Genomic DNA, 23,836 nt, shown 5'->3' on the forward strand with positions numbered 1-23,836 from the left:
CTTTGAGCGGACGTCCATCCGCAGGTGGACTCACAGCGCCACGTTCATGACAAGAATGAATTGAGACCTACCTCCATCTCAAGCTCAACATCTCCCACCTAGCCACAACTCGACGCAAATTGCAGCCCACCTCCACATCACCCAAGACTCTCAATCAGAAATGACCAGCACACCCTCTTCTCAGCAGGCGCTCGGACCCTTCACACCATATGATGCGAGGCTTCTTCAAGATGATGCCAGATAAGCAGACACAGAAACAGGAAGACGCCGTGTAATTGCAAAGCACGCGTCAAGATCCAAGGTCAATGCTGGATCCTCCTGCTCACATGTGGAAGGACGCTCCAAGATGGACTTCCGGAATACCGCCGGAGAAAGTAGCAGGCTTCACCTCTCGTACATCAGCTCGACATGTGGGGTAGACAAACCACAGTTTAATACTAGTGACTGCGTACGAGGCTCAAAACCCCTTCCAAGCATCACTGGCGTCATGTGGAGAAGATTCCGCAGCCTCCAGGGCGTCGAAGCTGCTTCCACTGGAAAGACGAAGTGCGACAGGTCTACAGGCCAATTGTTTGGGTCACAAAACCCAGAAAGCGACTTTGAGATATCGGTTGCTCCGTTACTAGAAGATGGACCAGTCGCACCAGCAGACACTGAAGATCTGCAGCATTCAGGTGTCCCCTGGGGCATCTCACAGTTGAAGAAGATAGGGCAGGGCGAGACCGCTCGGCAGTTGAGATGACCAGAGAGAGTTTAGACACAACCATCTGCTTGCTCTTACCCCATCTGTACGAAGGTACGCATCAGTTCAGAGCCCCTTCACGACAAAGATCCCCATGGCAGGATTGTCTGCCGTCCAACCCCCGTCTCATCTCCCGGGCATGTTTGTGGGCTAGTGGAAGCCCATCAGCTCACTCTCGATGGCCACAGATCGTGGGGCTAGCGTGTGGGGCATTCTGTTGTTTTGTGAGAATGGGGAACCCCCGATGATGTCCTAGAACATGTGTGGCAGCGTGGAGGAGCAAGGACAATGATTTTTGTTCAGGACCGCCCTGAGTGGCATGGCTGTAATGGGGGTTTCTGGAGAGGGCTACTCGCACCTTCTTAATCATCCATTCTTTTCGTCAAACGATACCTCAATTGCTCTTCACCAGACATCTCTAGTACCATGGAGATCAAAGCAACCGACGACGGGCCGTTGACGAAGTCAGCAGTTGTAACTGCATGGCAGTTCGTAGCGGCCCATCCCTTCGTGATCCTTTTCCTGCTCCTGTTTGTACGACCTCTATGGAGACGCTACTCCTCCCCTTTGCGACAATTCCCTGGGCCGTTCATCGCCTCATGCACCAGAGCATGGAAAGGTGGGTTTGACCAGGGGAAGCATAAAGAGAGACCTTTCGACTGACCGAACTATGCAGTCTGGAGTACTTGGTCGGGCCAGACTGAGCAACATCACATTGCACTTCACAAGAAATATGGTAATTGAAGCACCTTTTCGAGTCCCTCGACAATGCTGACTCCCAACCAGGCCCAGTCGTGCGCATTGCACCAAATGAGGTGTCTTTTGCAAACCCAGAAGCTGCAATTGAACTGTTCAAGACAGGAAAGGGCTTTCACAAAACAGACTTCTATGGGGTGTTTCCGCCGCCCGAGAACCCGGATATTTTCACCGAGACTCGAGAAGCCGTCCACGGGGTCAAGAAACGATATGCAGCAACTCCTTACAGCTTGGCCTCAATGCAGCAATGCACACCTCGGATTGAGGAGACCGAAAAGCTCCTAATATCCAAATTGGACGAATTTGCCGACAATAATAAGATTTGCGATTTTGGTGACTGGCTTCATTTCTTCGCTTTCGATGTGAGTTAGAGATTGTTTCCGCTCGATTGGCGGTGCAGAGCTGATTATTTGTTGTGTGCAGGTCCTGGGTGAAGTCGCATTCTCCAAGAAATTTGGGTTTCTTGAGGCAGGTGTCGATGTCGACCGCGCGATCAAGACCATCGACAATTCCCAATGGTATAACGGCATCGTGGGCCAGGTTCCGTGGCTCGATTACCTTTTCCGACGAAACCCACTGTGGAATCTTATTCCGTTCATGTCCAGCAAAAATGCTCTCATCACCAAGACAGCACTGGGTCAACTCCAGAAACGCCAGGCCCCTGATGGAGAAAAGGTTGAGTACAAGGATCTCCTCAACAGCTTGATCGTGGCGCAGAAAGAACATCCTGAAGCCCTAGGTCCGGGAGACGTATTCGCAATAGCACACGGCGCCATCTTTGCGGGCAGCGATTCCACCGCAAGCACCATGCAAAGCTTCTTCTGGTACGTGTTGTCCAACAAGAAAGTTTACGACAGGCTAGTTGGAGAGATCTTGTCCGCCAATCTGTCCGAGATGGTCGCGTATAATGAGGCGCAGAATCTGCCCTATTTCCAAGCCTGTCTGAAAGAAGCCATGAGGATTGCTCCTGCTGTCGGGCTGAATATCACGAGGAAGGTGCCTCCCGGTGGTGCCGAGATTGATGGTGTCAGATTACCTGAGGGCACCGCCGTTGCTGTGAACGGATGGGTGTTGCACAGAGACAAGAGTGTCTTTGGTGACGATGCCGAGGTATACCGACCGGAACGATGGCTTGATGGCGATAAGGAAAAGGTCAAGATGATGGAACGATGCATGTTCCAGGTGAGTTCAAATGCCCTAAATCTCAGATCAAGACGTGCAGAGGTTAACTTTACATTGTTAGTTCGGAGGCGGATCTCACGTATGCATCGGACGACATCTTGCTCTCCTTGAGATGAACAAGGTGATCCCCGAGCTTCTTCGACGTTATGACATTCAGCTGGTCAACCCTGGAAAGAAGCTTGAGCATCACTCCAGCTTTTTCGTGGTGCAGTGGGGATTGTTGACTTATATGCGGTTGCGAGAGAAGTCATGAACGCGGCAAGAGTCGCAACTCTCGAGCAACAGATGGAAGGCTTGTAACTTAGCGATTATTGTATTGTGGGCACTTGCCAGCAGGATGGCCATGTCGGCAAAAGCGCTCTGATGGAGGTACATGGCCTTGCTAGTTTCGCAATGAGGGAAAGCATAGTTACAACGTTGTCAGGATGCTATTTTCAAGGGATAGGGGGGCAGGTTCGACAGTTGGGCGCCATCACACCAGTTCCTTCCCAAAGACAAATCTGAAAAGAATGAAGTAAAAAAAATCAAAGAGTTGTCAACTTGAATCTAGACATTCCCACCTGTTAGCAGCAACGATATCAATATAAGACGCTAAGGATTGGGGGAGAGAGTACCTCGTACATGTGGGTGCAAGTACCTTGTATGTTGAAGTTGGCCCTTCGTTGGAGATTTGACGCCAAGACCGAGACACTTCACGTGATTCCCACGTGCCAGTGAGAAACTCTGTCCCCACATCTCAGACATATAAGCGGCTTGGCATCTCGGCGACTTTGCTGCTAACGTAAGTCGATCCCACCAGGGCGCCACCGTCCACAAGCGCCACCAACCAACAAGAAGAATAATCTAGAGTCATTTCGGCTCGACAAGTAATAGGCGATTACTCGATACCCGTCCAGATTGGTCTGCCTGCTCCCTAGTTAGGTAGTCGTGATGATGAATAGGCTATCCCGAACGAGGACTCCGTCGCGAGATGCGACGATGCCGCCACTCAGAGATTGTTGGGCATCTTCTTGTACAAGGCACCAACAGATCCGCGGTGAATGTGTACGTGGCGAGACCATGGCCGCGGATAAAGAAACGGGTCTCTTTACGTCTCCTCGCGTCGGCAATAGGTTGGGGCTGACGACACCTGGCCATGTTGTTCTGGTCGCTCACAGGACCATCGTTTTCGCGAGAATGCAACCCTTGTCTTGACAATTCCTTTCCTGGAAGATAGCATCATCTTCGCTCACCGTCAATGTAGGACGGTTGCATCTTGGAGGTTCATCCTGTTCGCCAATGCCGACTCCACGAAGCCTGTGGCCTGTAAGTTCAGTGTCAGGACACGAGCCTGTTCACCGTCCGCGCCCAACTCAGTCCCTTAACATGACATCTACGTGCCACAGAAAGACCCAGAGGGTTGACATTTTGATTGCTCGAGCCTTGAATGCCTAAAATTGCCTGAAGCGAGACTTCCTCTCGAGCCTTTTGTCTGTCAGCCTATTTGTTGTTCCGTTTGCACAAACCTTCAGGGCGACTCGTGTGCTAAATAGGCATTCTTGGGACTTGGCTAGCTTTCGAGACCCGTGACTCATCGTATTCAGGCCTCCGGGTGATTGAGGCAGTAAGCGACGCGTAGCTAGCCTTCTCCGAGACACTTTGTGAATGTAAACTGCAGGAAAATTTCTCCGGGCACGCGGACAGTGCAAGGATGAAGGAGGGGAATGAGATAGCGGTACCGAGTATATATGTGGTCGAGGATGTTGAAACACTTCATAAGAGGCGCAGCCACTGTCTAATTGGTGGAAATGAAAGTATAAGTAGGAATTCCGACACATCGAGTCCTTCATGATCCCAGGAGTTCATGGCGTCTTCTGGTGTGGTACATCAGCTGCGTGCTTGCACCAAAAGTACCCGTCTCCACTGCGTGCACGAAAGAACCAAAGTGCCTTTTCCTCATTCGATTCGGAGAAGAAGAAGTAGAAAATGTCGGGGGTCTAAGGGATAATTATCTTACTCTCATTTACTCCCTCTTTAAGAATGCTGAATCGCTGGAAGGATGAGCAGGAAGGTGGGTATGACGGGACACGATCTAGGACTCAACCCACAGAAAAGGCTGGCCAATCGGATAGTAAACATGTGACGCCGGCCCGCAAGGCTCCCCTCCACTTCAGGGAGCCAATCTCTTCATTCTGCACAACAAACTTGACATTCTTGTCCCATCTTCAGGCCTGGCTTCGGCCGACAGTCCCACGTCTCTTAAAATGTGAAATCCGACTTCTCATCCATGATTCACACTGTGCGGAGGCGTTGAATTGCCTGGCTACCCAGTTGCCAGGTAGCCCTGTGGGCAGGGTCGATTAAATCGGTGGACGCCAGATCATTGGCTGACCAGGCCATTACGCCCTTCAGGCACAGATGAATGAAGGGAGGCGGTGCACTGGACGACCCTGGCCTCGGATCTATATATTGCTGCTCTTTCTCGCCCTGATGCATTGAGTTCGACACGCAGCCCAGCATATCGCCCTCCTTTGACCTAACGAACCCCAAACACCTCAAACACTTCTACACGATGCCCGCGCAACAAGGCACTATGCTATGTAACGCATGTACCGACCTGATGTCGGTGGTCAAGACACATCCACCAGGTAGCTGGATCGGCACCAAGCCAGCACTCTTTGAACATCCAGAGGGGCCGAATGAATGGGCTGGCTCTCACCACATACATGTGGGCGACTTCTACGAGGCGGTTCAGCGAGGATGTTACATCTGCTGGACCATCTATAGAGACTGCAGTACCGAGCTTCGAGAGCAATCGCGTGCCTTCCGCACGTTTTACCAACTCCGTGCATTGGACGCGGGTGGCACATTACCTCACCTAGAGGACCATTACGAGTTAGAATTTACTACCGAGATCTTAAACGGAGAGGCACCCATCGCTAAGCAACAGGTTTTTGATTGCAGTGGCCTTTTCAAAATCCTCCCCAAAAATGGTAATTGTTCCCCAGCTGACCTACCATCAGTTCTTTGACTGACCCATCTTTCTCAGAGGTATCTGCATCGGGGGAACCACTCGCTTTAACACCAAACACTTTTTCAGGCAAATGTAAAGACCAGGTTCGACAGTGGCTTGACAATTGTCGTGTCACGCACGTTCGATGTAACCAAGACTGGCGAACAGGTGACGGTTCTCCCGCCCGCTTATTGCGTATAGACTCAGCATCAGGGGACACGTTTCGGTTAGAGGCCTTCGCAAATAATACTCGACCTCCCAGATATGTTACGCTGAGTCATTGCTGGGGAGCTGGAACGGCAGTCACTTTGACTACAGAAAATCAATTACGCTTAACGACAGAGTGGTCTCGCATCAACTCGCTTCCAAAGAGATTTCAGGATGCTATGGAGATTGCCAGGTGGATGGGGGTTGACTACATCTGGATTGATGCGTTATGCATCATTCAGAACTCTCGGGACGATTGGCTTGCGGAGAGCACCAAAATGGGCGATATTTATACGAATTCGTTTTGCAATATTGCGGCCACGAGCGCCGACCCTCAACAAGGATGTTTTACAGAGAGGCTCGTCTATATGGTGGAGCCATATCCCTTACCAAACCCCCAACTACAAGACGGAGAAAAGACATATGTCATTGGTTACGACGACTTTTGGAGTAACAGCCTCTCCGACACGGCTCTGCACACACGAGGGTGGGTTCTTCAAGAGCGCTTGCTAAGTCCACGTACGATCCATTTCGGACAGGAGCAAATCTTCTGGGAGTGCCGGTGTGAGATGGCCTGCGAAGCATATCCTGATGGCATCCCCGAGCAGTTTCACAACCGGAAAATGCATGCTTGGAGGCAGGCAGACAAAATCCTCGACCCAGCCCAGAAGCAACCCTCGGAATTGTCCCTGTTGTCGAAGTACCTACCACGATTTCTCTCAAATTGGTTCACCACGGGCTCGAAAGTGGATGATTCCTATTGGGTCTATGAAGTTTGGAGCAGGATCGTCGAGGCGTACATGGAATGCAAACTGACCTATGGCGAGGACAAACTCGTCGCGATCTCGGGTATTGCCCAAAAAGTCGCCGAAGCCACAGATGAACGATACCTTGCTGGGCTGTGGGACAATGCCATGCTACCTCAGAGTCTGCTCTGGTGCGTCTTGGGCCGAAGACAAGCTGACGGCACTCCATCATTGAGAAGTGCTTCAGCAGGAGACCCCGACTATCGGGCACCATCCTGGTCCTGGGCGTCACTGGAAGCCAAGGTGATCTGGAACTGGCCTGCCAAGTGTGAACAGGTTGTCATCGACGTTCTGAGCACAGACATCGAACAGCCCGAGGGAAGCAGAATGGCCAAGGTGTCCTATGCACAGATGAAGATCCGAGGCGTTCTAGTCGAGGCTTGTCTCCAGGTCGCAAGTCGGGATATGGATGGAGAACCCGAAGAGGACGGACTCTATACGTTGGTGCTCAACAGTCACGCCGACTCCGAGGACATGCGACATTACTCGATGGATCCCACCATCTACCTCGACACCCCGATGATGCCAGACTCCGATTGCATGGATGTATTCCTACTCCCAATTTGCACACAGTGGCAGGGACGATCTGGAGTGGAGGCCACAGCCCTGGCTGGCCTGCTGTTGAGAAAGGTGATATCGACTACAGGCGGGACGATGTACGAGAGAATGGGGATCTTTGGGCTGGACCACGATCAGGCTCACGCATTGTGTGGCTCTCGCCCTGACGAACCCTGGTCTATCGAAAATGCGTTGGGGAGAATGAGGCGAGAAGATTTATGTCTCATATGATGGAGGGCGACATGGGCACTTCAAATTTGATTCTCACCCAGAATGAAATGCTCCATCCAGTGCTTCATTGCTGGATTCTGCATCTTGCTCTCAAATCACCTGGACCATTGATTTTATATTTCTTGGGCAGGGGTGTTCAGGGGGGAGAGGGCAACCATGGGAGGAAAAGTTTGTATGGTTATTGTATTTTTACTCATAGCTTATGTAGCTTTAGCTTCCATATACGTAGCCTGTACATAGCAGGTGCTTGGGCTCTATACAGAGACCTGAGGACCATTAACAGTGTACCAAAACAGGAATACAAGAAATTTTTGGAATATTACATTCTTCATTATCGAAAAGAACTAAGGGGATAATATTATGGCTGAGGAAAAGCAGGCGCAGAGACAACGAAACTGACGACCGGACCGAACGAGTAGATTTGGGGAAATCAATGTCGCAGCTTCTTCGGATGGCTGCTGTGGGTGGGAGCTGAGGCCGGGTTTGTCCTGGGCACACAGACAAACTTTCACCCACCGACACTTTTTCAAGATTTTCATCACGCCTTGATCCCCATCTAGATCTTCATGCATCCCACGCATTTCGGATATCCTTGCTTCCCATTCGATTTCGGTGAAACAACCACCAAGGGCGTGAAGTAGAAGGGTGTGCTGTCTTCTGTACAGGCTGCGACATGCGGTGCGGAAGAGTGACCGCAGTCAACACTCACCATCGTCCCAACCCTCCTCAGGTCTTTGATTTATGAGGGAAATTCACCGTTATATGACCTCAGGCACTGACACTGAACGATCTAGAACCCCATTCCAGGCTAGAAAGCCCATCACGCCCATCACAATCGACCTGCTGATTGAGGCAAAGATTGTCATGCTGCCCAACCGCGCCAATGCAAGCCACACAAAAGGTCCTTGGAACTTTTGTCTGCCTGATCTGTTGGGCAACCGAGTCCCTGGAAGCTCAGGGCATCTTTCCACAGCACCCCCTTCACTCAGCTACACCGAAACAAAGGCTCATACCACTCAAAAAATTGCTATGGAATTCCTGCCTTGTGGTTGCCAAACAGGTTTTGCTGTGGTACAGGCGTCGAAGGTTAGCTGAACAGTTCAACTACCTCAGATTGCCTGCGTGATGGAAAGGGGACCTTTGCACACTTCCAAGTCGCAGAAGAGCTGCACAGCCCCTGTGCCGGCCCCAACCAGCTGCAGCCCTGATGATCCCCTTGCACCACTCAGAAGCACCACAGCAAGCCTCCAGGCCCTTAACGAGCGCCACCAGGGCCCTTCAGCTCGCCAAAGGCATGGCTATCTGCATGTCCAACACACATGGAACACCAAAGGGCACGGAGAAGGAGACAATTTGAGCAAAAGGTCTGTCTTCAGCCATGGATTGTGATATAATCGATCCCCTGGTGTTGTTCAACAGTTTAAGATGGTCTGATATTTGGGGAGATTTCCATAAAACTATATCATCTCCGTCCCCGTTCTTCTCATCATTCCTGGATTCGTCCTTGCCAAAAGATTTTGAGCCGCCAGTTTGCCTGCCTTGAGGGTGCGACACAGAACACCAGTGTTTACGGAATCTCTCTGGCACTGCTATTTCTGCTGCTTGCAAAGGTTCCAGCTTCCATCGGTTGGCACGTTCAAGGTTGCGCATCTGTGCATTTCCTCCACAGGCTTACGTCCGTCTCTTCTCCTTCGCATCACCGATGGTCTGCACTTTTGCACAGGACCGCCCTTCACACTCATGTGTGTTTGGTGATGAATGACTGCAGGCCCCTCCAAAGACCCCTCCGGCATTCTGGCCCCCTCGGCCCGCTCGACCTTTGGACTCAACCAGCACACACTAAGCGGCCTCCTCGAAAATGAGTCCCTCTGCCGACTCTTCCTTTCTCATCCAATCAACCTCGCTGGCACGAGGGACTCATGTCTCCACTGCTCGGCACCCTGTCACTGGTCAGCACGCAATGGTCATACGCATACTCGGCCTGGGTATGATGGCATTATCCACAAAGAAATGGTCCCAAGAAAGAATAGTGTCGCCCTGCTGCTCTATTCGAGGGACGAACCTAGCTCTATCGAGATGCAAGACCATTGGGCGTTTGATACTGGTACAAGACGTGTTCGTTACGCGGTTTTGGGAGGTAATTATCGATGGTAAAGCGCCGTGAATGTCGAGTGTCACCATGCCGCTGCCCAACATGCAGTGTTCGGGACTTCTCATCATCTTGGTTTGGCTGTCGTTTTTTCGTTCCTCATCCCAACCCGTCCCCCACAATATTCACTGTCCCAATCCCCTTGTCCTGCGACTCAACCCCCTCAATACCTTCCATCGTTTATCAACCTATCTCCTTCTCTTCCCTCAAGTCTACCCTGTTGTCATCTCTGATCTCCCTGTCTTCTATCACTGCTCAACCTTGCTACAGCAAGTTATTCTTAAACACTCCCGACGCACACACAATCAATCCGCTGGATAGTTCCAGTTCCGGTCATATCTCAACCGTCTGGTCTCGGACATTCTTGCTGTTGATGCAAATCCTCACTCTGACGATGTCTTCATTCATGAACATGCCCATCCATCCTCCACCAGCTGGTCAAGGCAATAACACCTCCCTTCCGAAGCAACCTTTCTCTCGCTTTGCATCCGCTTTGGTGAGCCCTTCTGCGAACATCAACTCGATGTCGCCTGCGTCACCACCGGCTGCGTACTCCTTAGGCCGCACAGAAAACTCCCTGACTACACAAATTGCACAAGCTCCTTCTCCGAGCACACCAAATTCCAAGTGTCGATGTAGCCATGGTAATGGGTACTATGATGACGGGGAGATGACTCCCAAACAACGTAAGTCTCGCTCTGTTCTTCGCAGGCGATGTGTCCAACCTCTAATGACCCCTCAGGTTCAGAGGCCGAAAAAAGGGTCATTGACGAGATTGGCGGCCTCTTCTGCGATTGCGGCAAGTTTTTTGCCGGCAAATACGCAAAGACCAACCTGACCCGCCACCTTCGCGAGCAAGGCACTCGCCTCCGATGCACCTATTGTCAGAGCGAGTTCGCTCGTCCCGGAAATCTCCACAACCATATCCTAGAGAAGCACCCGCAGCAGGTGTGCACACATTGCGGCATGGTCCCTCCTCAGCGGTTCAAGTGTCCAAAATGCTCGCGGGTCTTTCAGACCATGGACGATCTGCACCGACACTTGCACACGAAACATCGCAATGATCGCTAAGATTTGCGACCGCTTTACGTTACTTTTGCAGCCACGATACCCGCGACGTATGATATCTCACCCTTGGTTTATTCTGGAGACGAAGACAGCATGAGCATGAGCATTGGTGCGGGATTCCAGAGGCATACATAGGAAGGGCCCACCGTACTTTGAGATTTGGTTTTTTTTTTTCTGATGACAGGGTTGGTTTTGCTTTGCTCGAGATGGGGTTTTGGGACAAAATGGTGTTTTCTCAAAAGATGTTGGTACATACTTCTACACGTACCACGGCCCGGATGATTTGAATACCAGCACAGGGATGATGAGATGTGCCGGACAAGAGTCTGGCCCAAAACTTTTGCGATGTGACACCAGATAATTTTTACCTATTGACAATTGATTTTTCTCCTATGGCCATCTCGACTTGCTGCTCGAGTATTTTGAAAGTTCCAAACTTCGACTTCGACTTCCACCTCCGCACCTATACCCACACTTTTCCATCTTTCTTCGTCGCCCGAGGTCCAGTTAGATGATCACCCTCCGAGAAGTAACTTCCCCGTGCTTAGGTTTTTCGCATCTCGTCCACTTTTCTGTAGATCGATCTGCAGATTGCAAGCCGACTGAACAGGCCAGACGGACATGTAAATATGAAGCAACGCCTACAAATCTACAAACTAGGAGAGCGTGCTGGTACAGACACCTCCCGAAGAAGGGAAGGGAGAGGGGGACGGCGAAATGACTCACAGAGGGGGGAGAGGCTTCAGAGGCCGAAAGGAAAGGCCTGGAAGGTCTACAAGTAGGTAAAGTATGTGTGTAGGCCCCCCGGAGCGAGTGCCCTTGGGCGTGTAGGTCCTCCCCGAGGAAAAGGCTGGGTGGGTGGTGTATTCGCTAAGTGACTTCGCCTTGTAGGGCTTTTTGGTGGGCGGGGGGAGGAGGTAGATGGGCGACGATCCCCTATAAGGGAGCCTAGAAGATCGGTCGTAGGGGGGCACGCAGGGGCTAGACTTTAGGCGCTGTAGGCGGTCTAGGTAGGTAAGTGCTTGCATGCATAGCTATCTACGAGTAGGCAGGCAGGGCAGGTAGAGAACGAGCCTGTAGGTAACTACATACAGCGGTGCTAGGGTGGCGTTCAGCGCTGTGGTGTGTTGTCTTGCGGGGCGGTACGGGCCACGAGCAGAGAAGGAAAGGAAGGGATCGACCGAGCCACCCACCAGCCGGACGGGGGAGAGCAGAGCAGAGGCAGGGGCAGGAGTGACGAGCGACGAGCTGAAGGAGGCGGAACAGCAAGGTGGCATGGCATGGCATGGCGGGCACTTGCGCAGCACTGCTCTGCTCTACTCTGCTCTGCACAGCCAGTCCAGCCACTAACAAACACTCCTCCTACGTGAACCAGCTTGCACACTGCAATGGGAGTGAAGAGTGAAGAGTGACGCAGCACAAGGAGAGGGTGGCGAGACCCAAGTCCCAAGACAACCAACTCTAAGCTAAGCCATGCATCAGGGTGGGTATAGCTTTGACTTTGGCTTCAGCGTTGGGTCTTTGGTGTCTGTCACACACACATACATACTCGTACATACTCTTGGGTATGAATGGATGGACCATCAATCTGCTACCCAAGGAATCTGGTGGGATGGGATGAGATGGGAGGGGACGGAGGACGGGCACGGGGACGGAGAGAGTGGTTTGGATTTCCATATCGAGGTAGGTGAGTAGATTCGCTGGGCTGGGGGGCCAGAACTCAGCATTCTCGGCGAGGTGACGAGGTGCGTACGTAGGTACGTATGTAGCTATGATGCCGACGAGCGCGTTTACATTTGCCCCCCAACGTAGGTTCGTAGGCACGTAGGTGCCAGGGTTGGGGGGGGGGGGGGGGGGTGGTTTGTCTAGAAAATTACGTGGATAAAAGCGGCAAGGTAAAGTTGAGGAAAGTAATTATATCTCCGGTAACGACGAGACGGTACGGAGAGGACTAGGTGTTGGGTGCTGGGTTCTGCTGGGCCGGGACAAAGAAAAAGGGAAATAATGCGGAACCCGAGGAGCATGTGCGCGTGCGTGTCCTTCTGTGTCAGTCGGAGATAAATCCATAACGGTTGAGGCAAAAGGCAACCAAAGCAGGTGATGCCCTACCGGGGATGATGGAAAAAGGCGATCAAACTGGGGGGTTCGCGAACCATTGACCTGGCAGCAAAGTCCACCGTTGACTGGCCGACAGAGGCAAGAACAGACCCAGAACATTTCGCCTCCTTTCTCCCTCTTTCTGTCTGTGTGTCTCTGTGCCCCCTTGTGAGCCACTCGTGGGCTGAGCTGTGGCTTTTGGTTTCTGACACATTCACCCAAGAATGCCCGCTACGTCAGTGCACAGGACAGGAGAATCTGGCTGTCTGTCGCCCTGTCGCCCCGTCACTCTGAATCAATGACCTTCGGGTAATTCGGCGTGTTTGATCCTCTTCGTCAACACCTTGTCTTTCTCTCTTAGACGTGAACCCCGACGGAGCGACCGAGGAACGCGTGCACGGGAGGAAATGGGCATGTAGGAAAGAAAGAGGTGAAGTTTCACAGAGTTGGACGTTCAATTGTGGGGCGACCAATTGGAGGGGACGTAACACGCTCAATCGAGCCAATTCCACCAGGCCGGGTCTTTAGATCGGTCGGGTGCAATCTATGGAAGCTAGCCTAAGTGGGAATGGCGTGGGCAGCTTGGATGCCTCCACTCCCGTTGAACTGGCGGCAGGGCTTTTTTTAAGCTTTTAAGTCCCTTGAAAAGACCGTGACGCGACAGATGACAAGACAGGTACGGGTTATATTTCATTACGAGGTCTGAAATAAAGGGATGCAACGGTGGTATCAACCAATTTGAGTCCTTCCTTCTCATTCCATCTACTCCTTGGTATGACGCTTGGCTTGGCAGAACACTATAAGCTCCCTCTGGGCACTTGTAGAGAGGAGCTCAGCTTGTCAGCCCGTCGGGTTCGTTGAAAAGAGCCCGCTTATTCCCAGGTCATGCGGAGTTTGGGGTCAGATCCCCACCCATATTTTGCCACATCAGGCAGAAACGTCGCTTAACAAAACCTCCCCCTTCTGAAATCTATTCCTGGCGCCCAACTTTTCCAGCGCGCAATGATTGTGTATCTCTGCTGTTTTGGGGGTTAGCTACTGACATGGCTGTTTTTCCCTTGGCGATATTTGTACGGCCAAGTATATTTTTTCACGAACTCATTGGGGTTTGTTGTCGGCATAAGGCTGAAAATTAGATAAGCTTTATTAGTCATACAGGGAAGGAAGGAATCAGAGGGAAAGAAGCGAGGGTGGGCAAAGCAGGGAGCACCCTGAAACGCAGGGGTCGCTGGACCTTTTTCTCCCCGAGCTTTGCTTCAACCAGTGAGCGTCCGCGCAGCAGGAGGAAAAACAGGGAAATGGCATCGTCTCCTCTACCCATCCACGCACCCACCCACCAGTATACCAGTGCGGAGTACACACCGAGGACACAGGCGAGGGACCAAAATAGGTCAGGAACAAATAATGGACTCTCCCCAAGGAAATAGCTTACGCGATCGCACAATCCCTGATCAAGTCATTGATTGACGGCTCGCTTCCCCTTGCTCTGGGTGGACTACTCGTCTGGACAAAAGCAGCAATCCTGACATTCAGCCGAGTCCTGCTTGACGATAAGCTTAGATATCAAGCCCTCCGATTGGTGCTGCTGGTGGTTAAGCTACTTCTTCAGCAGTCCCTCGCCCCACCCCACCTTTCGGCAGAAGAGGCTCTTGCTGCTCTCTCCACTCCACTGCTCGTACACAACGGTGCATAGGTTCCATGGGGTTTACTTGACGAGAGCTCCGCGAAGATGGAGTGGCAAATGGTTTGTCCGCTATGCTGCACAGTCCCATGGCTTGTTGACGTGTGACATGGTTTTGACCATCCGATAGCAGGACGTGACACTTGTCTTCTAAACTCCGGGCTGTCCAAAATGTTTAGTACTGCAGATCTTGGATTTGAAGAGACTTCGACTGGGGACAACGGATGGTCCGAGGAGAGGCCACGAAGATAACACGGGTGTACTCGGTCCTCGGTTTCGTACACCAACAGCGTCCAATTGGAACTGGAGCTGTGAGTAAGGAACAGTTTAAAGCGGCCAAAGGCTTCTCGTGGTGTCTTTCACTCGCCTATGGTGAGTTTGCAGGGCGTTGAGGCTCGGGACCAAGTTTCATGATACTGTGCTTGGGTGGCCAGTGTATTGACAAGTCTAAGGCGCTACGGGGGGGATACGTGAGAGGGTTGGCCGATTTGTGGAACATTATGGTGTAAAAGCGGCGGTAGCACGTGAGCGGCTCTGCGACAGCCTCGCGATGAAATTCACCTCCGCACCCAGCGCCCTCACCAGGTGTCAGTGTCGCACCCAAATTCCACCGTCCACGCTCCACGATTGATATCTTGATGAGTTGACAGGCCGATTGATGATTGTCACGAGAGGCTATCCCAGGTTTGAACCTCGCATCAAAAGCTAGCAGTCATGACGACCGCCACGCAAAATCCTCCGAGTTCGACGTATGTCCCACCACAGGCCTTCTCACTCGACCAAACGATGAGAACACCCCCCTCCCCTACCACGTGCTGAGTGACTGACGCGTCTCGCTCTTGATCCAGGGTCTACGTCAAAAACCTCGAAGAGCGCATCAAGATCGAGCAGATGAAGACGGCCCTCACCGAGATCTTCTCCGAGTACGGCAACATCATCGACCTGGTGGCCAAGTCGAACCTCAAGGCGAAGGGCCAGGCGTTTGTGGTCTTTGACAAGCCGGAGTCGGCCGCCAAGGCCATCGAGGAGATCAACGGCTTCGAGCTGTTCGACAAGCCTATGCAGCTGGACTTTGCGCGCACGCGGTCCGACGCCACGGTGCTGCGCGAAGACGGCGAACACGGCCTCGAGAAGTGGAAGAGGACCAGGATCGCGGAGAAGGAGAGGCGCCAGGCCCTCGAGGCCACGCAGCAAAAGGTCCTCAAGAGGCCTGCTGCCGCCGCCGCTCCCGCCGAACCCGCCGCACCAGGAGCTGGACTGTCCGCCCGCCCTGCGAAGGCGGCCAAGGGCGCAGGCCTCAAGGCCTCGGGCACCAACACCACGGCCATCATCCCCGACGAGTACCTCCCGCCCAACAAGATTCTCTTCCTGCGGGATCTGCCGGACAGCTACGACGCAGACGGCCTGAGTCGGATATTCAGTCGTTTCGAAGGGTTCAAGGAAGTGCGCATGGTGCCTGGACGGAAGGGCATTGCATTTGTGGAATACGAGGCTGAGGCTGGTGCTATCAGTGCAAAGGAGGCGACGGCTGGTATGCAACTGGGTGACGAGGGCAAGGGAATCAGGGTCACGTATCAACGAGCTTGAGCGGTGGTGCTAGGCTGCGCTGGACTGCCCCAGGGAAGTGTTATGATATGGTTGGGGCAACTTCTACTGCCGCCAGCTATTGTATTTGATACCCATGCATGGATTCGGCTGGCGTTGAGGATAAAAAAGCATACAACATCTCGCAGGGTCCTCTCATCCTGTGTAAAGTCACATCAGAAAATAACATCCTCGTCCTCGTGCTCGCCTAGTACATCCTGCGGCTGCGCACCATCTTCTTCCTGTTCTGGCTTGCCTTTTCCAGCTTCCCTCTGTTTCTGGAGCTCAGCGTCCGCCGCGGCTTGATCGCGTTGTTTCTTCCCCGACACCTTTTTCAGTCTGTAGAATTCTTCTCGGTCAAGCTCGTCCAGCTCGGAGTTGATGTCTAGAAGGGGTGTCAGAAGCTTGCAGGGAACGGGGAACACCAATGAGCTTACATTTTATAGTGTTTTCGGTTCGGGGGATGATGACATGTTCAATGGCGTTGACTGTGTCGACGGTCAGCTTCCGTTCGATCTTCATAGAGTCCGACAACCCTACCTCTTCGGTTCACGACTTTGATGACCTCATCGAGAATCATGAATGCCGTCTGCAAGCTTGCCAGCTCCACCAGCGTCTCAACTGCTCGGGTGTAGGTCTCGCGACACCTCTGCACTTGCTGCCCTCCCTTGCCCAAGCCCGTCAGGCCAAAGTCATTGATCTCGTCCTTTGTATACCCCTCAAACTGAGGCAGAAAGACACCCGAGACATTCTCTTGCTTGGTCTTGATCCTGAACCTGGCTGTCTTGACGGATTCTTGGATCTGGTAACCAATGTCTCCGCCCACTGCGTATGATACTTCGGCGAGCGAGAATGCCGCAATCTGCATGACTCGGCCCATCTTCCGTTTCGCCTCGTCGATTCTCTTGAGGATTTCTGTGGCATTTTTAGCTTCGCGGGTCCGCCAGGAGGGTGTGACTGCTTGTACAGACCCCGAAACCGCCTGTTCGAAGATTAGCATGTGACGATGCGAGCAATGGGGGTGAATACACTCACTTTGTCAGAGCCTCACTCTTTCTTTTCAATAGACTGTGGCCGGTCTGAGCTCCCTTCAACTTCGAGTTCATTTGACCCAACGCCTGCCGCGTGGGAAAGACGGCTTCTCTCTACAGGCAGTGGTCAGTAAGAACGTCGTTCTTGTTTTCCCGCACGGCCTTCTCACCCCTGCGCCGGACGACATCTTGTCTGCGGACTACTTTTCGTCCTGTCTGGTAGGAGTCAATACAGAGACACCTGAATTGTGAGTTGGAGCAGCGAAGATCAATGGACCACAGCTTATCACCTGCACCTGGCGAAGCTGCAAGGCTCGGGGAGGCATGACGTTGCCAAGCAAGCTTCGCTAAAACTTTAGCCCGTGCACAGAACATATATGGAAGCTCAGCCTTGAGACCATACGAGTACCTATCTTTGTGAGTATTTACTAGGTATCTTAGAGAGTTCAAGCAATATTCAGTGCTACTTCTGGGACCTAGAAATGCCATGAGAAAATCTGTGGGCAGATTCACAGGTTGAATCTTCCACAGGACCCAGACATCCGCTGCGCAAGAAAGCCAGCTTGATACTTTAAAGACCGCAGGCATCTTAATGAACATGAAATTACTCGTCTCTGTCATGGTATCTCGCAGGCGCGTGGCGATGGGATCATGGCCTGAACCTTCGAGTCTGCTTCTAATCACATTGAAATTCAACGAAAGACCCGGCGAGTGCTAGGTGAGAATGAAGACGCACACACCCAACCTTGTCAAATGATTTTCGATGCAAGTACCAGGTAGATATTGTATGTTTCCTTCGGCCAGCCACGGGCACCATCAGACTCAACGTATTCGATCTTTGTGGATGAAAAAATGTAAAACGCGATCTGTCCCAGCATCTAATTGCATACCACCATGGAAGCACCAATCATCTTGCTTAGGCTTGCTTAGACTTGCCTGGATATCACATGGAGTTTAGTGAATTCTATCAGGGTTGGAAGGTTGCTCGCAGCGAGCATGGAATAAAGTCGCGATACTTGATATTCACCGCAACTAGCGCCGGCTCCACAATAGCATGTGTTACAGCCAAAGCCGTCCTCTCAACACGGTTCTGCATTCGATTATACGTGGCAGAAGGGCCATGAACAGTGAGTTGCAAGGTCAAGGACGAAAGGCCAATATGAGTTCCAAATATGCCAAGCCGGAATCGACTAAATTATCTTCCGAGATCTTCGGCTGCCTGCATCTGGATTTAGCAAAGTCGAGGAGAACTTCTTCAGCACGACAACGCGGCATGCCTGGCACAGTCCGCCGGTCGCGTAACGACTCGAAGGTCGCCATGAAATCCGTCAAGCCCGACCTGTACCTCATCGCCAATGAAGACACCATCTACGAACAGGACATCCTCCGCAACCCCGGAAGCGTCCGACCATGGCTAACCTACATCGACTTCAAAATGCGCAATGGCACGATCCACGAGCAGGCGTTTGTACAAGAGAGGGCATGCATACAACTGCCGCGGTCATACAAACTGTGGAAGATGTATCTGGATTTCCGGATCAAACACCTGAAGAAGAAAAACCCCGTCAAGTACCGGACAGAGTTCAACAAGGTCAATGCCCTGTTCGAACGCGCCCTCATTTTGTTGAACAAGATGCCCGTCATTTGGGAGATGTACCTCACATTCCTCCTCCGTCAACCCTATGTCACCAAAACGCGAAGGACCTTTGACCGCGCACTCCGCGCTTTGCCTGTCACACAACACAACAGAATTTGGAAGCCCTACAAGTCCTTTGCTAATTCAGCTGGAGGAGAGACTGCGGTCAAGATATGGGCTCGTTATGTCCAAGTGCATCCCGAAGATATGGAAGATTACATCGAACTCCTCATCGAGACCGGTCATTACCTCGAGGCAGTAAAAAGGTACATTCAGATATTAAACAACCCCAAGTTCAGGTCAAAGCACATCAAAAGCGAGTTCCAGCTGTGGAATGAGATGGTAGAACTCATGGTCAACAAGGCTCGAGACATCGGTGATAGCTCGGTCTCTGGATTCGACCCTGATACCATTATCCGAAGTGGCATAGAACGATTTGCCGACCAACGTGGCAAGCTGTGGGCTGGCCTCGCAACGTACTGGATCACCCGCGGAGATTTCGAGATGGCGAGAGATGTTTTCGAGGAAGGCATTACCACCGTGATGACAGTGCGTGATTTTACCATGATCTTTGACGCGTATGTCGAGTTCGAGGAGTCTATATTGTCCACGCTGATGGACGCTGCTTCTGCCCGTGCCGCCAAAGGAGTTATCGATCCTGACAAAGACTTTGAGCTGGATCTGAAAATGATGCGGTTTGAACATTTGATGGATCGCCGCCCATTTCTGGTCAACGACGTATTGTTACGACAGAATCCCAATAACGTGGTCGAGTGGGAGAAACGGGTCGCTCTGTGGAACGACAACAAACAAGAGATTGTCCAGACATACACAGATGCGATTGCAGCAGTCGCCCCGAAAAAGGCAGTTGGCAAGTTTCACGAACTCTGGTTGAATTACGCCAAATTCTACGAAGAGGCCGGCGACTTGGACACAGCTCGAATTATTCTCGACAAAGCGGTTAAAGTGCCATACAAATCCGTCGCCGAGCTCGCCGACACGTGGATTGGCTGGGCCGAGATGGAGCTGAGGAACGAGAACTTTGACGGTGCGATGAAAGTCATGGCTACAGCTACCAAAGCCCCGAAACGGAGCACGGTCGACTACTTTGATGAAACTTTATCGCCACAGCAACGTGTACACAAGTCCTGGAAAGTCTGGTCATTCTATGTCGACCTCGTGGAATCTGTGGGTTCTCTGGATGACACCAGGGCAGTTTATGACCGTATCTTCGAACTACGCATTGCCACCCCGCAAACTGTTGTCAACTATGCCAACCTTCTCGAAGAGCATGGCTATTTTGAAGAATCCTTCAAGGTCTACGAACGAGGCCTTGATGTTTTCACCTACCCCGTTGCGTTCGAGCTGTGGAACCTGTATCTCACCAAAGCTGTCAACCGTAAAATCGGGATCGAGCGCCTTCGGGACCTTTTCGAGCAAGCCGTGGAGCAATGCCCACCCGAGTTCGCTAAATCGATCTATCTCATGTACGGCAGTCTAGAGGAAGAGCGAGGGTTGGCCCGGTCAGCAATGCGGATCTACGAACGCGCCACACGCGCCGTGAGCGACGACGACCGTCTATCCATGTTCGAATTCTACATTACCAAATCAGCCACCAACTTCGGACTGACATCTACACGCCCAATCTACGAACGTGCTATCGCCTCGTTGCCCGATAAGGAGGCGAAGACAATGTGTCTCAAGTTTGCAGAAATGGAGCGTCGTTTGGGAGAGATCGATCGCGCAAGAGCAATCTATGGCCACGCATCTCAATTCGCTGATCCCAGAGTCGACAAAGGATTCTGGGAGACGTGGGAGAAATTCGAGGTGGCCCATGGCAATGAGGACACCTTTAAGGAGATGCTCAGGATCAAGAGGTCGGTGGCTGCGCAGTTCAACACAGATGTTGCATTTATCGCAAGCCAGGCAATTGCAAGGGGGCAGGCTGCTGCTGCGGTTGTCGGTGAGGGCGAGGGCGAAGGAGCTGAACGGCGAAACGGAGAGGCGCAGGATGCAATGGCTGCATTGGAGAGACAGGCAAGAGCACCAGCTGGCTTTGTTGCAGCAAGCACAGGGCCAGAGGGTGGGAATCGTGCGCCACCGAAAGCAGCGGACGACACGGCCAACAAACATGACCAAACGGTGGCTGCGAATCCAGATGCCATTGACATTGACGATGATTGAATGCTCCACGATTTCGAGGGATCCAGTTCCCCTATTGGAGCTGTGCGACCTGCGACACAAAACGAAACATGAGCGATCTTTTTTTCCCTTTGTTTTGCCCACGAGGCAAATGTACATTGTGGCTGATCTGAACTTGACTTTACTTGGAACTCGGTCCAACTCGAGATACCCGGGGAATTTGGGGAGGGGGCATTTTGGAACCATTCAGCGACGCGTTTTCGGGCTGGGGAGGCAAGGGAGGATAGGATCTCTCTTCACTCTGTTGGTGCTGGCCTTCTCGCTCCCTGTGAGCCACTCAGTCTGTCGTTTACTTAGGGCTGGTGTGGTGTCGAAGGATACAGACTTGCTTGGTCTTCATTCTGGGGATTTTCCAAAGATTTCTTGGTGGCTACTTGTGGATTGCTACGGTTCTCTCTCTCAGCGCCCCCGGTCAATGCAGTTCGCGCTCGATCGTGACGCGACTCGTACGTATGTGTCCTCCAGAGGCGGATGGCGATATGTACATTTTAACGAAATCATTCGCTTGGACATTGGGGAATGAGCAAAAGACAACGGGCAATTTAGGGGAGCTTTGTCAACTTTCAATGATCCTCTCCTTTATTTCCTTTTATCTATTCCTTCCCTTCTTCCCCTTGCCTTCCCCTTCCGGTCTATATGATACGATAAGATATGGTATGATATGATGTGATGTATCCGTAACATCTGAAATCGGCGCGCTGTTTCTTCGTTGATTGTCGTTGGGTGAGTTTCATTGGGTTTGTTTATCGTTTCAATTCAATTCAATCCCTGACGCAGCACACGTATGTCTCCCCCCTCCATTTTCTATCGGTCCTCAAACCATCCTCCCACAGATGACGTTGAACAGGTAACGAAATCCACTTTGGATAGGGAACTCACTTGAGAATATTTATTTTGGATAATCCTTGACGTGAAAACTCTTGACCTTGACAAACTGCTCGAAGCCGAGTCTACTCAGGGTGACGCCCTTGCCGCTGTCCTTCCAGCCCGTCCAGGCGAGGTCCGGGCTGGGGAAATCGGCGCGGTTGACGAAGACGGTGCCGGCCTCGACGGCGCCGCACAGGTCCTCGCCGCGCCGCGTGTCCTTGGTCCAGATCGACGCCGTCAGGCCGAACTGCGAGTCGTTCATCAGGGCGAGGGCTTCGTCGTCGCCCGAGACCTTCTGGACCGGGATCACCGGCCCAAAGGTCTCGTCGCGCATGATCGACATGGTGTGGTTCACGTTCGTGAGGAGCGTTGGCGCCACCCAGTTGCCCTCGGGCGGGCCGGCGGGTGTTTTGAAGGTTGCGTTGGCCGGTGTTTCGTCTACGGCGCCCGCGGCGATGGCGTCGGCGACTTGTTTCTCGATCGTCTCTTTGGACCGTTGGGAGACGACGGGCCCGATGTGTGTGGATGGGTCCAGCGGGTCGCCGAGTTTGTAGCCCCGTAAGACCTTTTTGACCTCGGTCACAAAAGAGTCGTAGACGTCGGCGTGGACGTAGACGCGCTCGATGGCGCAGCACGACTGGCCTGAGTTGAAGATGGCGCCATCGATAATCTCCTCGGCCGCCCAGGCGACGTCGTCCACGTCCCCGCGCACGTAGGCCGGGTCCTTACCCCCGAGTTCCAGCCCGACGGAGCATGAGACGCGCGAGGCCGCCAGCGTCTGGATCGCCACCCCGGCGGCCACGGACCCGGTGAAGCAGATGTGGTTGACGTCGGGCGAGAGGATCAGGGGCTTGAGGTCCACGGGGCTCCCGCAGTGGAGGAACTGGATGACGTTCTCCGGCAGGCCCGCCCCGCGGAAGATGTCGACCATGTGTTCGACGACGGTCGGCGTCTGCGGGCTCGGCTTGAGAATCACGGCGCACCCAGTCAGAAGCGCAGGGATCAGGCTGTTCACCAGGATCAGGTACGGGTAGTTCCACGCGAAGATGACCAGCACGACGCCGACGGGGTCACTCCGCGTGATGTACCGCCTAAACCCGGTCTCCTCTTCCCCTGCGATCCTCGCGTCCCGCCCCAGCACGTCCGGCGCCACTTTGTTCATGTACTCGGCCCTCTTGACCGCCGTGGCGATTTCTTTCGCAGTGTACGCGATCGGCCGCCCCATCTGCTCCGTGAGTTCGCGCGCCAGCGCATCTTGTCGCTCCACCAGCGTCTTCAGGGCCTGCGACACAATCTGCAGCCGCGACGCGAGCGTCGGGTGGGATTCGCGGTATGCCTTGAAGGCAGCCTGGGCTGTCGTGCCCAGTTTTAGGATCGCCTCGGGCGATTGCCCGTGTCGGGTCAGGATGGGTTTGTTGGTCGTGGGGGAGATTGTGGTGATTATTTCGGCGACCATTTTTCTGTCTTTACCTTGTTTCTTTGTAATTGGTATCGCTCTTTCTTTTTCCTCTCTCTCTCTCTCTCTCTTTTTCTCTCGTAATTAATCTCTTTCGGGAGAGGGGCGGGAAAGCTGGTCAAGGGAATGGGCTCATACACAAGTTGTACTCGATGCGGTAGATTAGGGACTGAGTGATTTGAGAAAATGTCCCCGCCACATGCCACATGCCACATGCCACATGCGGGGAGAACATGACCAGCCATGACGCAAGGCTGGATCCAAAGACAAGCGCCGAGACTCGGCCTTGCACTTTAAGTAATTCCAAGTCGAGAGAAATGTTTTGGAGGGAAATCAATCACAGGCGCGTCAGGTTGGATAACAGACAACAGACAACAGTGAATTAGAGACAGAGAAGCGGGACGATACTGGACACAACGTCGCAACTCATTGACACTCCACAACATTTCCATTCTTATATATTCCCAAACATATAGGATGGATTGCCTGCCTCAGCTTGATATAACGCCATACCGAATGAGACCCATGACACCGCCGAGCAATATCGCCCCGGGGACGGGAACCCCGAACCAGCATCCACCGACGTAACTC

The 23,836-nt window shown here is 52.6% G+C and overlaps 7 protein-coding genes across 7 annotated transcripts; 5 read left to right on the plus strand and 2 right to left on the minus strand.

Moving 5' to 3' along the window:
- Positions 1 to 1,168: 1,168 nt before the first annotated feature.
- Positions 1,169 to 2,933, plus strand: AYO20_03588 (hypothetical protein; the record flags this gene model as incomplete). Its single annotated transcript, XM_022641890.1, has 5 exons — positions 1,169 to 1,361; positions 1,419 to 1,478; positions 1,529 to 1,860; positions 1,922 to 2,680; positions 2,742 to 2,933. The coding sequence occupies 5 exons, from the start codon at positions 1,169 to 1,171 to the stop codon at positions 2,931 to 2,933; spliced, it is 1,536 nt and encodes a 511-aa protein (XP_022502123.1).
- A 3,125-nt stretch (positions 2,934 to 6,058) lies between these two features.
- Positions 6,059 to 7,474, plus strand: AYO20_03589 (hypothetical protein; the record flags this gene model as incomplete). The annotated part of the gene is made up of 1 exon (XM_022641891.1): positions 6,059 to 7,474. One exon carries the CDS (start codon positions 6,059 to 6,061, stop codon positions 7,472 to 7,474), a length of 1,416 nt encoding a protein of 471 aa, XP_022502124.1.
- Positions 7,475 to 10,017: 2,543 nt separating this feature from the next.
- AYO20_03590 (hypothetical protein) lies at positions 10,018 to 10,694 on the plus strand (the record flags this gene model as incomplete). The annotated part of the gene is made up of 2 exons (XM_022641892.1): positions 10,018 to 10,309; positions 10,366 to 10,694. 2 exons carry the CDS (start codon positions 10,018 to 10,020, stop codon positions 10,692 to 10,694), a joined length of 621 nt encoding a protein of 206 aa, XP_022502125.1.
- A 4,489-nt stretch (positions 10,695 to 15,183) lies between these two features.
- On the plus strand, positions 15,184 to 16,056 carry AYO20_03591 (hypothetical protein; the record flags this gene model as incomplete). Its single annotated transcript, XM_022641893.1, has 2 exons — positions 15,184 to 15,218; positions 15,318 to 16,056. The coding sequence occupies 2 exons, from the start codon at positions 15,184 to 15,186 to the stop codon at positions 16,054 to 16,056; spliced, it is 774 nt and encodes a 257-aa protein (XP_022502126.1).
- A 173-nt stretch (positions 16,057 to 16,229) lies between these two features.
- AYO20_03592 (V-type proton ATPase subunit D) lies at positions 16,230 to 17,272 on the minus strand (the record flags this gene model as incomplete). The annotated part of the gene is made up of 6 exons (XM_022641894.1): positions 16,230 to 16,438; positions 16,491 to 16,541; positions 16,594 to 16,968; positions 17,025 to 17,035; positions 17,089 to 17,198; positions 17,255 to 17,272. The coding sequence occupies 6 exons, from the start codon at positions 17,270 to 17,272 to the stop codon at positions 16,230 to 16,232; spliced, it is 774 nt and encodes a 257-aa protein (XP_022502127.1).
- Positions 17,273 to 18,243: 971 nt separating this feature from the next.
- Positions 18,244 to 20,904, plus strand: AYO20_03593 (pre-mRNA-splicing factor syf1; the record flags this gene model as incomplete). The annotated part of the gene is made up of 1 exon (XM_022641895.1): positions 18,244 to 20,904. The coding sequence occupies one exon, from the start codon at positions 18,244 to 18,246 to the stop codon at positions 20,902 to 20,904; it is 2,661 nt and encodes an 886-aa protein (XP_022502128.1).
- A 907-nt stretch (positions 20,905 to 21,811) lies between these two features.
- AYO20_03594 (hypothetical protein) lies at positions 21,812 to 23,245 on the minus strand (the record flags this gene model as incomplete). Its single annotated transcript, XM_022641896.1, has 1 exon — positions 21,812 to 23,245. The coding sequence occupies one exon, from the start codon at positions 23,243 to 23,245 to the stop codon at positions 21,812 to 21,814; it is 1,434 nt and encodes a 477-aa protein (XP_022502129.1).
- Between the last annotated feature and the right edge of the window lie 591 nt (positions 23,246 to 23,836).

Source organism: Fonsecaea nubica (assembly GCF_001646965.1).
Source record: "Fonsecaea nubica strain CBS 269.64 chromosome Unknown Scaff17, whole genome shotgun sequence".
Classification (NCBI taxonomy): domain Eukaryota; kingdom Fungi; phylum Ascomycota; class Eurotiomycetes; order Chaetothyriales; family Herpotrichiellaceae; genus Fonsecaea; species Fonsecaea nubica.